Raw genomic sequence first — 16,028 nt, 5'->3', positions numbered from 1 at the left:
CAACTCTCAGCAAACCTGCCCGGTAAGAGAAGTCTGCTTCGGCCACCACCTCCTCAGGGCTGTCACTGCACCCTCCATCCCACTCAGACACACGTCCCACAAACTTGCCCCCAAACCCCACTGAGTGCCAATTCCCAAGGAGCCCCCGAGTTCCAAAACCGCTTCTCCCACAAACAACATCTCCCCTTCCCTTGGGGTCAGGAGTGAAGAAAGGCCATGTGAGATTTGTAAGCTGAGCAAGAAGGGGCTGGAAGGGGCATGTACAGAGGCAGCCTCAGAGGAAGAGCCCTGACTCCAGGCCCTGGGTCGCTCTCCCGTCCTGGGGATTTGGGCGCTAAGCCCCAGCACAGACTCTGAGCGCATCTGAGATGTCTTAAAGGCTCACCGTAGTCTCCGTGGCCATCTTTCCTGTTTCCTTGCAGGTGGTCCCAGCATTCGCTCATCCATTCACTCATCCCACAGATATTTGGGGGGGGGCACCCAAAATGTGCCTGGTGCTGAGGCAGGTGCGAGAAGGGAAAAGAAAGAAGCAGAAAGGAGGTAAAGTCAGGCCTCAGACAGGTTACACTCCTGGCTCAGAGGCTCCAGACACCCTGCCCAGTGGACAGTGAGCCACTGCTAAATCATGGGGTCAGGAGAGTGAAAGAAACAAAGAAACGGAACAGACTGCACCTTAAGAAGGTAAGACTCGGTACATCAGACCCTCTGGAGATGAGATCCAGAACTCTGTTTCTGCGGGTCCCCCAGGTGTCAGTGTTTCAGAATCTGCAGACGTCTGCTCTTCTGAGAAGAGAGGGGGGCCTGTACCAATGCCTAGCACTGCTGTGCTGTGTTTATGGCTTTGGAGGTCACCTGGGTGACAAAAAGTGTTACGCATTGAGTTGTGTCCCTGCTTTCCAGACTCACATGTTGAAGACGTAACCCCCAGTACCTCAGACAGTGACCTGATTTAGAAACAGCATCTTACAGATGTAATTAGCTAAGATGAGGTCATTAGGGTGGGCTGAATCTGGTACGACTGGTATCCTTATAAAAAGGGGAAATTTGAACACACACACACACACACGCACACAGGAAGAAGAATGCCCTGTGAAGATGCAGGTATAGATCAGGGTGATGCTTGTAGGAAGGCCAAAGATGGCCAGCAGTTTCCCAGAAGTTAGGAGAGCGGCTTGGAGCAGACCCTCCCTCGCAGCCTCAAAAGGAGCCAACCTTGCCAACACCTTGATCTCAGACTTGTAGCCTCCAAGGCTGGGGGACAGTAAACGTCTCCCGTTTAAGCCCCTCAGTCTCTGGCCCCTTGTTACAGTAGCCCCGGAAGGCGGAATTGTGCAAACACTGCACGTCTGCCGGCTGGGTCTACACCATCTCAGGCAAAGGAAGGGAGATTCTAACGCCTCTGACCTAAATCTCTCCTGTGAAGTCGAGGGAGCATCACTAAACCCGGGAAGCTCCTTCTCTTTGGTCCCATTAGTCTTCCACGAAAAGGCACACTCCACCGAGCTGATGGGTGGAAACAATATTGGCTACTGTTTGTGTCCAAGTAAAGATGGAGAGGCCAACACAAAGGCGGAGTTGGAAGGAGGGAGGAGGGCAGGCTGGAAACGGAGGACGTGGCAGGTGTTCACAGCAGTGAGAAAAAAATCCCACCACAGTCTCATGGGACTTGCTATACGTTCCCATGGGAAAGCCAATCAACTCCTATCAGAACTTCTTCAAATCAGCCTAGAGAGGAGCCCAAAAGAGCATGAAAGGGCTTCGGGGGTGACATAAAATCTCCACATCATGAAGACTGTGGTTGTCTGCCACACAACTGTGTAAGATTTGTCAAGATTCATTGACTCATACACAAAATCAGTGAATCCTGTTGCATGTAAATTATACCTCAGTAACACTGATTGCAGTAAAACATCAGCCCATAAAGGAAAATTTGGTGCAATGTGTTTGGTGGTGACTGGGGAGAAAATCCAAAAAGCCAAGCAAAACAAAACAAAACTTGTTTTGCATCTTTCTAAGGAGCCAGACTAAAAATAAGCCATTTGATTTGAAACACAGCATGGAAAAGAAATGGAAAAATAGAAGAAAGATAATTCCACGGTACTTTTATCAGAAAATGGAAAGAAAACACACGTATTTCAGTATCCTCAGGAAGCGAGTTAATTTGATATATAAAATATAATAAAAAGAGGAAATGGAAAATCTTCTTCTTCTGAATACAGAACAAAAATTAAGAGAACTCACGAATAATCCCTGAATGCTGTTAATGCAGAAATAAGCACAGAACTGCTCTCATTAGAACGAATGGAAGATTTGCTGGTAAGTTTCAAATTAAAAGATGGTTGTGCGTAATTACCACGTCTCTGAACTGCACCCGCAGCTCTGCAGCCTCCACTTAACACGCTACATTGTACATCTACATCGAGCACTTGCAGTATGGACCCGTCAGATAGAGGAGCGCCCCATGCTTTTAGAGGAGCCTTGAGTTGGGTGTTGGAGAACTGGATGTTAACTTCAGTGATGTTTTCTGCCTCACAACAGCCTGGGCTTATGCTTAAGTCCCAGAAGTGCTCTGGGAACTTGCTCCCATAAGCACTTCCCCACTCACATCTCTGGACACATCCAGCATCCTAGGGCGGAGAGAGCCCTGGTTTGGTGCCATTCTCATCTGTAAAGGAGGGTGAGGAGAGCTACCTGGGCAGGTGTTGTGGGGGTCAAGGGACGTTACAGAAAGCACCCAGACACAGCGTGGCTCAAACGGCGTTGTTTTGCTTAGGTTCCTTACATTAAACAAGTCGATGCCTTTTCAGGTCACACTTCTGTATTTTGGACGTATTATACTGCGTTTTTTTTTTTCTTACATATTATCGATGAAAAGGAGAGGTGTCTCGTTTAGTGTGGCCTTAGAGAAAAACCCCACCATTGGTACATATTAGCAGTGAGAACTGGGGCAAAATATGTAATCCATCCGGACCTCCGTTTCCTGATCTACAAAATGAAATAATACCTACCTCATGAGTCTGTTGTAAGGATTGGGTTTTATAATACACATAAAGCATGAAGCACTACACCTAGTGTTTAATTAAGTACTCAGTAAATAATATTGCTTGATACTTCTTTTTTAATTGGAGTACTGTCAGTTACAATGTGTCAGTTTCTGGTGTACAGCACAGTGTCCCCGTCATGCATACACATACACATATTTGTTTTCATATTCTTTTTCATCAAAGGTTATTACAAGATATTGAACATAGTTCCCTGTGCTATACAGCAGAAACTTTTTTAAAATCTATTTTTATATATACTGGCTAACATTATTAGTTGATACTTTGAAATAATTTTATTCCAGGCTTTCCACAATTACACGGTGCCATACAAAAGATTGACTTTTAAATTTCCCATCAATCAGTAAGTTTAAAATTAAGTTTATGACATTAAATTAAATCCAAATTAATAAAGAGCTGCTGAGTTTTGTTTCATTCACTCACTCATCCAACAGCTATTTGACTGCTGAGGGTTTACTAGGTGCCACATGTTATTTTAGGCATGAGGACAGAGCAGGGAACATGACAGACACAAGCCCCTTCCTTACAGAGCTCACAGAGGGGAGCAGAAAATATACTAACAAATGATGTATGCGATAAATGCCGGGGCAGGAGGTACCCAAAGTAGGAGGTATGTGGAGGGCTGGGGAGGAGAGGGATTGCTATGTTAGGTCTGAAATGGGGAGGCCTCACTGATGAGGTGACATGTAAGAAGAAAAGATGACATTTGGGACAAGAGCACTCCAGGCAGAGGAAGAGCATCTGCAAAGGCCCTGGGGCCAAAGCCTGCTTGGTGTGCTCAAGACCCAAAGAGAAGCCAAGAGGATGGCATGGAGGGTGGGAGGGGAGGGGTCAGAGCAGAGGCAGACCACGGAGGTCTCAGAGACCAAGGGCAGTAATGAGATGAAGGCTTCCGTTTGAGCGGAGAGCAGCAGGGCAGCGTGAACTTACATCCACCCCTCCCGAGCCCCCCAACACTGGCCACTGTGAATTGTTCTTTTTGGTTGTTTACCACATATTCATAGGTCCGCTCCCGCGTCCCTGTTCAGGATAGACCGCAGGGAGGAGGAGAGGCCAGGTGGACGCGGGACACAGCACAGGTGGTGAAAGGGCGGAGATTCTGGCTGTTTTGAAGCTGGAGCCCTGGGGACTCGCTGAGGGTCAAAGGCAAGCCAAGCCTGAGTGACAGGTGGAGTCAAGAAGGGCTTCAGAGCTTCCACGGCTGCAGGGGGTGCAGGTTTGTGGGAGCTTCGGATGTTAGGTTTGTTAGTATTTTTTAATTGTTTAAAATTGACTAATTAATTTACACGTATTCTTTGAGGGGGAGGTATTGAGGTTTATTTACGTATTTGTGTTTAGAGGAGGCACGGGGGATTGAACCCGAGGCCTCGCGCATGCCGAGCACGCACCCTACCACTTGAGCTATGCCTCCCCGCTGTGCTGCGGGTATTACGGAGCGCAGTAGGCGTCCGAGTGGCGCTAGGCTATGAGCACCCGGAGACGGAAGCCCGGGCAAGAGGGAAATGGAGGAAGCAGCAGCTTTACAAGATATTTAAAGGCCTGTGACTGGATGAGGTCTACAACGGGGACGTGAATGAGGGGAAAGAGGTCCCCCGCCTGCCGAGGGAGCAGTGCTCCTGGCTCCCCCCGGGAGACAGCGGGGGGCGGGGCTGCTGCTCAGGGCCGGGCGGGGGAGGGGAAGCTACCCGGGGTCAGGTGACGGGTCGCCTGTGCAGACAGGAGGGAGGACCCCCCCAGCACTCCCTCAGGAGCGCTCCTAATCCCGAATCAGTGGCAACCCGGTAACACAAGGAAGCCAGGGTGAGTCATCGGAAGGGCCTGGCCTCAGTAACGGGATAAAACGCCGCTCTGGGCCCAGCAAATGAAGCTTCAGAACAAGACCTGAAAGCATCAAATTTCTTTCCAAGTGGCTTAACTGTATCCTAGAACAGAGCTTAAAAATCTTTTTATATAGAAATAAAGTAAACTTCTCCACGTCTGGCATCCAATCAGAAATTACCTGGCACGTAAGGGAGGAAAGTACTCCAGTGAATGAAGAATACGGCCAGCCCTACCAGTCAGCAAAGGACGCTGTGCCATCGAGTCATCAGCTGCTACTGCCACCCCCTCCACACACACACACACACACACAGTGAGCAGAGGGAACTGGGGATGCAGACAAGCAGGCAGCCTGGCCTCTGCAGCCACCCCCAGCCAGGTACCCTGAGGGAACTCAGGATGTGAAAGAACACAATACTGGCCCTGGATAGCCAGGTGCGTATCAAAGGAATGATTTCAATGAGCCCAGATCTTTGCACCTTCCCAGAAATAGAAAGCACTAAATTCCTTAACTTGAGATGTCTGGTTTTCTTTGATTAACAGTCATCTTTTGATGTTCCGACTACCTGGTCTTTGCTCCAAAAACTCAGATATCCTGGCTTCTCCCTTGCCACTTCGGAGCAGTCTCTCAGAGTGACCTGAGAGGCTGTCACCCCGGGCTTAAGTCCTCAGAAATGTCCACCAAATAAAAGTCTCAAGTTTTAGGTGAATTTTATTTTAGTCAGCACTGCTCATAATGAGGACAAAAGCCAATCAACAGAAACTGTTTCAGAAATTACTCAGATGACACAGGTAGTAGAAAATGACATTAAAACCATTATTAGAACATTCTCCGTAGATTCAAGGTGCTAGAGCTGAGACTGAGTATGAACATGATCTCCATATCCCCAAGGTGAACCTGCAGAGATGAAACTACACTGTGTGACATGGAAAATACACTGGCTAGGACTGACAGCAGGTTAAACCCTGCAGAAAAGATGAGTGACTTTGAAGACATGGCACTAGAAGAATATCCAAAATGAAACACAGGCAGGCAAGAAACAAACAGAGCAGCAGTTAGCCATGGGGAAAATTCAAATGGCCCAAAATATGTGTGATGGAGTCACCGAAGCAGAAAAGAGGGAGGGGCAGAAAGGATATTTGAAGAAATAATGGCTAAAAAAATTCCTAGTCTGATGAAAACTCTAAACTCACCAGCCAAAGAAGTTTAATAAAACTCGAGGACAAAACCGTGAAGAAAACCCCACCAAGGCACGTCACAGCACATCACAATCAAACTTCTAAATCAGTGACAAAGATAAAACCTTAAGAGCAGGCAGAGATAAAAAGACACATTGCACACAAAGGGATACAGAGAAGAATGGCAGCAAATTTCTTATCAGAAACAATATAAACATCATAAACAATATAAACACTGTATTCAGAAAAAAACTGTCAACTGAGAAATCTAAACTTAGCAAAACTATCATTCAAGAGCGAAGGTGAAATAGACTTTTTATATGAAATAAACTTTTAATATGAAAGTTGAAAGAATTCGTCACCAGCAAACTACAAGATCTGCTAAGGGAAGTCCTTTAGGCAAAAGGGAAATGACAGCACACAGAAATCTGAATTTACACCAGGGGCTGAGTCCTAGATATGGTAACTATGGGCATCAATACCAAAAGCTTGATCTTATTGTTTAATCTATTTAAAAGGGAATCTGCTGGCAAATGTGGTTTTAAAAAAAACAACATAGCAGAATATACAGGAAAGAAATGCTGACCCGTGCCACAGCATGGCTGTACCTTGAGGACCTTATATTCAGTGAAATAATCAGTCACAGAGGGACAAATGTGAGATTCCATTCACATGAGGTGCCCAGAGGAGTCAGATTTGTAGAGACAGAAAGTAGAATGACGGTTGTCAGGGGCTGGGGGTGAGGCGGATGGAAGTTGGTGTTTCATGAGTGCAGGGTTATATTTTTTACAAGATGAGAAGAGTTCTGTGGATGGATGGTGGTGATGGTTACACAATGTGAACACAAGTGACCCTTGAACAATGTGGATTTGAACTGCATGGGTCCACTTAGACACAATTTTTAAAAATAAATATACAGTTAACCTCCGTATTCATGGATTTCACATCCACAGATTCAACCAACCGCAGATCGAAGTTTCTATCCGTGTTGTTTGAGTCCACAAATGTGGCATCTGTGGATGTGGAAACCACGGAAACAGAGGGCCGACTGCACTACACTATTCTATAAAAGGAACTTGAGCATCCATGGATTTTGGTAACCATAGGGGTTCCTGGGACCCATCCCCTATGGGTATTGAGGGACTTAATGCCTCTGAAGTGTACACTTCAAGAGGGTAAATTTTGTGTGTATTTTACCACAATTTTAAAAAGAGAGGAGATTGCCTGCTTAGAGCAAAATTAACAACAACGTCATGGGGCATATAAGACATGCGGGAGCAGAAGAGCCACTGGACAGTGCGGGGTGGGGGGAGCTGCTGCGAGGCGCACACTCTCCATGGGATGGCACATCACCTGCAGGCGGGTTAGAGCAGGCAGGTAGCTAGATATGAGCGGAGAAAGGGGCACGCAGGGCAAACAGCAGGAAACCCTCCATCATGTAAACAACAGGGGCCCCTGGACAGAGAAAGAAAAGCAGAAACCTCTGGGCTGATAAGCGGTCACACATTTTGGGGTGACGAGAGGCCTGGAGGCCGACAAAGAAAGGTGGGAAAAGGCAGGAATCTCCAGTATCCGAATGTAACCTTTTGCTCATGGTGCCCTCATTACAATAAAATTAGCCTTGCAGATTAGAAGTACCCACCATGCACTGACGACATGACACTTCCGATCCAGACTAAATAAGGACAAAACTCCCTCCTCCCTTTGGGAAGGTGGAGCTGGGATGAAAATCAGGGAATATGACCCCAAACCCTTCCCTCCCCAATGAATATTCTGCTGATTCATTTTTACACCCTATGTAACCAACTTGCCAAAGAAACTCAGGGCAGCCGCTCACCTGGGCCTGCCCGCGGTCCCCTTGAGTGTGCGCTGTCCATCCCTTAATAAATCCTCGCTTTACCGTCTTAATCTCCGTGTCCTGACTCTGAATTCTTTGTGATGGGACAAGAACCTAGACACCCAGCAACAAGTGGACTTTGATGAATTGAAAACCTTACTGTAAACCCCAAAACAACCACTAAAATAACCTTACAAGTGTTACTCCTAATAAGCAAAAAGGAGATAAAACAGAATCAGAAAAAAATGCCGCTGTCCACTGAAAAGGCTTAGAAGTCAGGGACATCCCAGTAGCAGAGACCACAGGTGTTCACAAACACCAAGAATGATCAAAGTGTGTACTTGAAACACACGCAGCCATGTCAGTTATACTTCAATTAAGTTGTTTAAAATAAAAGCAGAATGAGCTGCCTGGACAGGCGAGAGCTCCTGTGGTCGCTGTGTTGGTCACGGGCGTTTTTGTTACTACAGCTAACTTAGCCCGTCCTGACTAAACATTCCTTAACAACACACATGTCCAATGACAGAGGTAGTTCTGTTTGGTACTAGAAGGCAAACTGGTCCAGCGGCCGCTGAGGGCTTTTCTACCTTGAAGATGTGAGTTATACGTCACAGGTGTCACCAGGCTGGGTGTTTAACTAAGGTACCTCCTGTGCCTAGGAGTCTAGATGGATGGATGCCCAGTGCCCTTCAGCCACTGTCCTTCTGCCCCACTGGTCCCTCCAGAGACAGCACTGTCCCCACCCATGTGGTTCTCTGCCCGTCCCAGTGTGCAGGAATCTCTGTGAGTCTCGCAGCTGCTGAGGCTCCTAATTGGTCGTTAAATGTGAGGCACTGCCAGGGAGCAGAAAGGAAAACACCAGGTGCTCCCAGGTCTCACTGACCTGAGGAGGAGTGGGCGGGATCTATTCTGGAAGAAATAGATCCTCATTCCCTTAGACAAATCTCCAACGTGCTTGGGCTTTTGGAAACCACCCTGAAGAGAAAGGAGAAAATAATTGGAGAACATACAAATTAATTTTGCAATAAATTTTCCTTCCATACAATCAATAGTACCTCAGAATCAAAGCAGGCTTCAAGAATATTTAGGAGAAATTTATTTTCCCCCAAAGATCCAAAGTTACTGAGATGCAAATAATCTTTCACATCATGATTCAAGGAAGTTTGGCTCCTCAAACCTCAGTTCTTGAGCATTTCCTTTTCCAGTTGTGATATGTGGCTTTATATTTACAAACTTAATGGGTTCTTTGGGTGGTTTTTCCAAAGCAAATTGTCTTTCCCAAAGGCCTATCTAAGCATTCGTTTTCCGCAGAAAAGAAAACTGTTCTCAGCTTTGAAATAGTTGCTTAATTTTTATTTCTATCACCCTATCCATGTTTCACAAATTATGAGGTCCAGTATCCATCAAGAACCCACTTATTCTTTTCTTATCCACAGTAGTTTCTGACAGGAAGAAAACAAGACGTACAGAAGAGGATCTTTATTCTGAAATAGTTCTAACCAGAGTCAGTCTGCTACACTCAGGAGTGTAAATCAAATCTGACTTGCAGAAAGCCAGACAAGAAAGCAACAACGTATCCGAGCCATTGAACAAGGGATATGCACAAAATAATCCTAGGAAATTACAGGTCTCATCGTGTTTCAGCATGGGGCCTTCTCTGTGATTTAGAAGCAAGGTTATCTATTTTCTATTAGAATCAGAGAGGAGAGTGAAATGTAGAGCCAAATAGCCATAGGGGAGGAGTGGGAAAGGCCTCAGAAAAGGTCAGATGCCAATTTGGAGGACAGAGCCAAATTGACTTGGAAAAAAATGTATTTACTGGCATTTACCCCACAGTCCAAGTCACCTGGGAGCTTAGCCAAGGCATATTTTTAGTATTCCACTATGTCTTTTGAACAAGGTTGGGTCTTTTAAGATACCACGTTGCCCTGATCATGTTCCAATGGAGCAAAATCCCTACCAAAATTCTCTTCCCAGTAAACGTTTATCTTCACAAGTGCAACAGGAAATTCTGAATTCAGCTGCGCTCTTTAAGTCAAAATATTCAACCAATGACTCCTACCCTTAGAAATGCATCCGCAGCCGAACGCCAAGAGATGCTTCCTGCCCACTGGCCACATTTCCCCAAGGTGGGGTGCAGAGGGGCCGGTGTCTACAGGCTTCTGTCAGGTTTCCCCAGGCACCAGCTCCGCGCCACCGGAGGGCCTGGCAGGTTCAGGGTGGAAGCTCAGTCTCCCGGCAGGTAAGCCTGCCTCCCCGCCCGCAGGGCTGGCCTCTGCCTGCACACCTGGGGCCACTGCCTTCTGGTTACACATTCACCGCGTTCCTGGGTTGGTCATTACAGCTTAAAGGAGTCCTTTCCTGGCTGAGAGCCCCAAACAATGACGACCAAGTCTTTACTGAGTCGGACCAACTTGGCAAAGGACTGTCTTCCTCCCCAGTGCAGGCACTTTGCCTCCTCTGCCCGAGAGCTGGACCCCGCTGCCCCAGCCCTCCGTCACCCGCCAGCCTTTGGACCGCCCGCCCCTCCCCGGCCCTGCAACCCGGGCTGGGCCAGCCGCACCCCTCCGCCCGCCCGGGTCTCCGCACCCGCCCGCACCCCGCCCCGCCCCGCCCCGCCCTCCTCGCGCGCCCGCTCGGGCGTCCCTGCGCCCCCTGGTCCGACCCGCCCGGCCCCAGAGCGCAAGCGCGACCACCGGCGGGGGCCGGGCCTCGGGCCCCCTCTTCTCCTCCTCCCCCTCCCCTCCCCCGCGTCCTGACCGGCGGGGGGGGGGGGGGGCGGCGGCCGTGCGCCTGCGCGGAGCCGGCAGTCCGGCAGGGCCGCAGCCGCGGGGTGGCCGGCAGTTGCCGTGGGGACCGCGGGCCCCTCCCTCCTCGGGTCCCCTGCCCCTCGCCGTTCCGCACCGAGGCGCGGCGGACGACCCTGGCCTCCCCTGCCGCCAGCCCGGCCACAGCTGCAGCCGGTGCGCCGGCGAGAGGCGGTGCCGCTCCCAAGATGTCGCAGACGGCCATGTCCGAGACCTACGGTACGAGGGCGGGCGGGCGGGCGGGGGCCGGGGCCGGGGGATCGGGGCGCGGGGCGCGGGCGGGGCGGGGGGCTCGGGGTGCGGGGGGCGCGGGCCGCGCTCTGTGTAGCCCGCGTACGTGATCTGCTGCTCCAAGTTTCCTCTTGATTTTTCTTTACGCCCGTAGGGTTTTCCTTTCTTAGTCTGATTTCAGTAGCTCAGGGCTTGGGAAGCCAATTCGACTTTCATCTGCGATATTGTCCCCAGCGAGGGATGTGAAGGACTTAGGGCGACGCCTGCATTTCAGTGTGCTCCTCGACTGTTGCAGTTTGGAATTCTGTTCTTTGCACTGGGATTACAGACGAGCAGTTATCGATAGGCGGTTTAATCCATTTTTTCCTCCGGAGACCTTTCCAGGTTGCATTATGGCTGTTTTCAAACATGGCTTTTTAAGATCATAAACACCTGGGAAGCAAAGCCCGGGCTGCTTAACCTTTGCTTCCTCTGTAGCACCCACACCGGGAGGTGCTCCACAGAGATTTTTTTTTTTTTTGAATAAACGAAAAAGCCTCCCCAATTCATAAACTGTGTGTTTTGTTTTTGCTTTAGTCCTACATGGTAAAAAAAAAAAAATAAACAATACAGTACACCTCTGCTCTGTCTCAGGGTGGAGGAGGTGTTTGCCAGTCTGGAATCACCCTTTCAGATGTGTGCAGTCTCTGATTAGGTCTGATTTGGATTTTTCCAGTCCCAAAGGGAGGCTCAAGTTCAAAACTGTGTACTTCTTGTCAGATCAGTCATGTCTCCTCCGTTTGTCCTGGCGTGCTGCTCCTTGCCGGTCAACAGAGAGGTGTGAATGGCTTTCTGGGCCGGCATGGTGCTCTGACAAGTCGGGGTATACGACAGGCACTGCTCTGGATGGACTCAGGGAGCTTACAGTCCGGTGGGGGATACAGTGTTAATCCAGTTACGACAGTAATGACTGATTAAAAACCCAGGTAGAGTTCTGAAGGAATGTGGTCTCTGAAGGTATGTTGGAAAGAAACCTGACCCAGACCTGGCCTGGGGAGGCATTAACCAGTCAGCACCTGCCCAGGCCCTGAGGAGTTCAGAGTTCCTTTCTTGGAAGGGGAGTGTGGTTTAGACCCACAGCCCCTGGGAGAGGGTCCTTCTCCTCAGAGGGGCGCATTTGCTCCACCTTCAGCCATTCCTGGGTCTGGTACCTGCCTCTTGGTGACACTGGGAGCAGGACACCTGTTCCTGGAACGCTTAGGAAACCCTACAAAAAGTCCCTGGCCTGTAAGGGTCAGCGCTGTCAGAGCTAAAGCTATAGCGGGTCGCATCCACGTGCTCTCTCTCTGTGGAGACCACAGTCAGATTTTTTTGTAAAGAAAACCCATTTCTCCAGCAGATTTTCACTCTGCTTTTGCTTTTTCTTTATTTTCAATAGCTCCTTACCCCATGCTTTTTTTTTTTTTTTTTTTTTTTTTTCTCTGACCCGGATCAGGAGCACAAGGAGAGGTGGAAAGTTCAAGTAAGAAACCAAGCCTTGGGGCTGGGGAGGTAGAGCTCAGTGGTAGGGCACATACTTAGCATGCACGAGGTCCTGGGTTCAATCCCCAGTCCCTCCAGCAAAAATAATGGTAAATAAACAGATAAACCTACTTACCTCCTCCTCCCCCACCATTTTTTGAAAGAAACCAAGTAGGGTTTCTAAATTAGTGAGAAGGACTGGAAAACAGAGCTTTTATGTTTCTTTTGTCTTATATGAAACGATAGCCTTGATGCAATATGGCATCTCCACTTCAGATGGAGTTCACGGAGCATCATGGATTGACTGATTCAATTCTGTTCCTCAGACTTTGGCCTTTAGTATGCTTATTTCATGATACCTTCCAAATATATTTTTACCTTTCACTAACTGAATTTAATCCTTTCCTCTAATAGAGGAAATTAAACAGAATTAGTAAAAAAAATTAGTTTTAGAAAGAGCAAGTGTGGTACTTTGAAAGTGCCAACCCAAAATAAGTCACCTCAAACCAAGTCCTAAGCTGTCACCTTCACTTACCATTGACATATTTGCACAATATTGTTTCCACAAAGTAAAACAGTCCAGTTCCCTCCTCCTGGGCGTTTGCCTGTTAGTAGCTGGTGAAGGAATGTTTGCCTAATCTTTAAACTCCTTTGTGCCCTGTGCTTATGTTCTCTCTTCCGGAAAAGGAGTCTCTGTAGCTTGACAGGGATATGATGAAAAATAAAGAACCAATGTTGACAGTGTACTGTAACGTGCTGGATCAACACTGCTTTTCAGCATATTAAACAGTATTTCACCTTCCATTGACTGATTAGTGTTCCACATTTTGCTGCTCTGAAACCGTGAGCCACGTGAATACTGTATGTTATGTAATACTTTATATAATATTGTAATACAAAAAGTGAAATCTTGAACATATAGGTTCCTGATTGAAAATCGTCAGTCCGAATATCCCTAAACTGAAACAGTGTTTCCCAAATCTTGTTTGATTCAGAACTTTCTCAAAGCCCCGGCCAGTTAGAATGGCTTGGGGCTTCCCGAGGGGCTCCAGCCATCTGAGACTTGGGAGATCACAGATTGGCCCTAAAGAATTTGTGATTCCAAGATGTGAGAGAGAAAACTAACAAATCAAGTAGGTGATAGCAAGCAGGGACGTTCAGAAAAGAGCTAAAAAGTATAAGTGATGTAGAAGATGCTGGCAGTTGAAGAGTGAGGAAAAATCTCAGACAAATCTCTGTGCCCATTGGAATCGATGCCTTCTACAGTAACAGCAGTTTATGAAGTAAGAACACAAATTGTAGCTTTGATTACAATATACTCTTAATATTTTTATTTTGTGCTTTATTTTGAAAGTATAGCGCTTACCACATCATTTTGAGAACTATCAGGATATTTTCTTTTAAAAATGTATCACTGTAGGCTGCTGTGGGTTGAGTTGTGTCCTCCGAAAGGTACATTCAGGTCTAACCCCACGTAACCTGTGGATGTGACCTTATTTGGAAATAGGGTCTTTACAGATGTAATCACATTAAGATGAAGTCATATTGGATTAGGGTGAGCTCTCATTCAGTGGGGTCCTTATAAGATGAGAGATATTTGGACTTAGACACACGCAGGGGAAGTGAAATGTGAAGACAGGCTGAGGTTGAAGTAATGTAGCTGAAAGCCAGGGGTCACCAAGGATGACTGACAGCCGCCAGAAGCTAGGAAGAGGCAAGGAGGGGTCCTTCCCTGGAGTCTTCAGAGAACATGGCCCTGCTGACACCTTGACTTTGGACTTCTAGCCTAGATCCGTTGAGACAATAAATTTCTTTTTTAAGCCACCCGGTTTGTGGTATTTCGTTACAGCAGTCATAGGAAACTAATGTGTAAGCTTCTGTAGTCAAAATATGATTCAGGGAGAAATGGAGGCTTGGTAAGGCAAGGTGGAGTGAGGAGGGTATTCCAGGCAAAGGAGATGACATCTTCAGAGTCACCTGGTTCCAGTAAAGTGTAAAAACCTTGCTGTTAGGGAGTCACCTAAAGTGCCATTACTTAATTTCTTTGGACAAGGCATGTAAAAAACATCAGCAAAGGAAGCATACCGTATCAGAATAAAGGACATTTCTCTGGGTTGAATGAATGTGTCGTTTTAAATGATTGTACTCATTTTTTTCCCATTCATTGAAAATTGGTGAAACAAGGACCAAAGTTTGGGGAACACTACAACTGTGCTTCTCCAGTGACTGTGCCCCGAGCCCCCTGGCGTGCAGATTCCAGTTCAGCACGGTCGGCTCCGCACCCGACCAGCTCCCAGGCCATGTGGGTGCTATTGTTCCAGGGACCACGATTGCATTCAAGACACTATACGTGGGGGGAGGATACAGCTCAGTGGTAGAGCACATGCTCAGCACACACAAGGTCCTGGGTTCAATCCCTAGTCCCTCCTCTAAATAAATAAGCAAAACCCAGTTACCTCCGCCTCCAAAAACAAATAAACAACAACAAAACAACAGCAACAACAAGAAAGACACTATACTATATTAATGCCTCCATGCCATAGAACTAGGAAAACGTTGTTCTTTGGAAAATCAAAAGTTTATGATCATTTCTCTTGAGCATTTGAACTACAAAGCCTTCCAGTCCTTGCCTGTCACTTGCCTTTCTCTGAAGTCTCCTAAATATGTTAGTCATGTCAGTTCCTCAAGATAAATATCTTGTCTTCAGCTTCCTCACTATTCGTTTTGGATGGCCTAGGGGTATCCTAATATATGTCCCAAACCTAGCTGATTACCCACTGCTGCTTTCTGATCTCCTGTTGTTCTCATGTGCCCATTGCCTGAGAGAGGATCTCTTTTCTAGTGAAGTATAGTTGATTTACAATGTTGCGTTAGTTTCAAATGTACAACAAAGTGATTCAATTATACACATATATATACTCCCTCAGATTCTTTTCCATGATAGGTTATTACAAGATATTGACTACAGTTCCCTGTGCTATATGGTAGGGCCTTGTTGTTTGTCTATTTTACGTATAGTAGTATGTGTATGTTAATCCCAAACTCCCAATTTATGCCTTCTCCCCTCCCTTTTCCCCTTTGGTAACCGTAGTCTGTTTTCTACGTCTGTGAGTCTGTTTCTGGTTTGTAAATAGGTTCATTTGTGTCTTTTTTTTTTTTTTTAAAGATTCCACATATAAGAGATATCGTATCTTTACTCTGAATATTTCTTTGGAGTGAGAAGGGAGCTGCTGCTGTTTCTCTCATTTCTTCTCTTAAACCATCCTTTAGAGATTAGTCAGACTGATGTAATTAGGGTTTATTTCCCATTCTAATAACTCCATTAGAATATTTGCCAGTAAAAATAATTTGAGGGAAAACCTTTGGCTCTTCTGCATCCTGTAACTTGTCTTTGGACGTCACTGCTTTCTCTGCTGGCCTAATCTTGGGAACAGACTGAATTCCGTTTGAAGAACACTTGACTTCTGCTTCTCTGCAGCTGTGAATATGGATCAAAAGCTAGAATGACGTGCAGGGTATTATCATTTAAAGGCTGGGTAAAGTAAGGCAGATGTAAAGGGTAGCTCACTGCAACGCAACACGTCAGTCAAATTA

At 46.9% G+C, this 16,028-nt stretch overlaps 1 protein-coding gene across 1 annotated transcript in view; it reads left to right on the top strand.

Annotated features, from left to right (window-relative positions):
- Window positions 1–10,498: 10,498 nt before the first annotated feature.
- The window catches only part of RAB4A (RAB4A, member RAS oncogene family), a 43,015-nt gene continuing 37,485 nt past the window's right edge, over window positions 10,499–16,028 (top strand). The window contains exon 1 of the mRNA XM_074373211.1: window positions 10,499–10,922. Coding sequence (XP_074229312.1) covers window positions 10,892–10,922 — 31 coding nt within the window. The 5' untranslated portion in view covers window positions 10,499–10,891. The remainder of the gene's footprint in view (window positions 10,923–16,028) is intronic.

Source organism: Camelus bactrianus, chromosome 11, assembly GCF_048773025.1.
Source record: "Camelus bactrianus isolate YW-2024 breed Bactrian camel chromosome 11, ASM4877302v1, whole genome shotgun sequence".
NCBI lineage: Eukaryota > Metazoa > Chordata > Mammalia > Artiodactyla > Camelidae > Camelus > Camelus bactrianus.
Note: the sequence above shows the minus strand (reverse complement) of the source record. Positions and strands in the feature narration are given on the sequence as shown.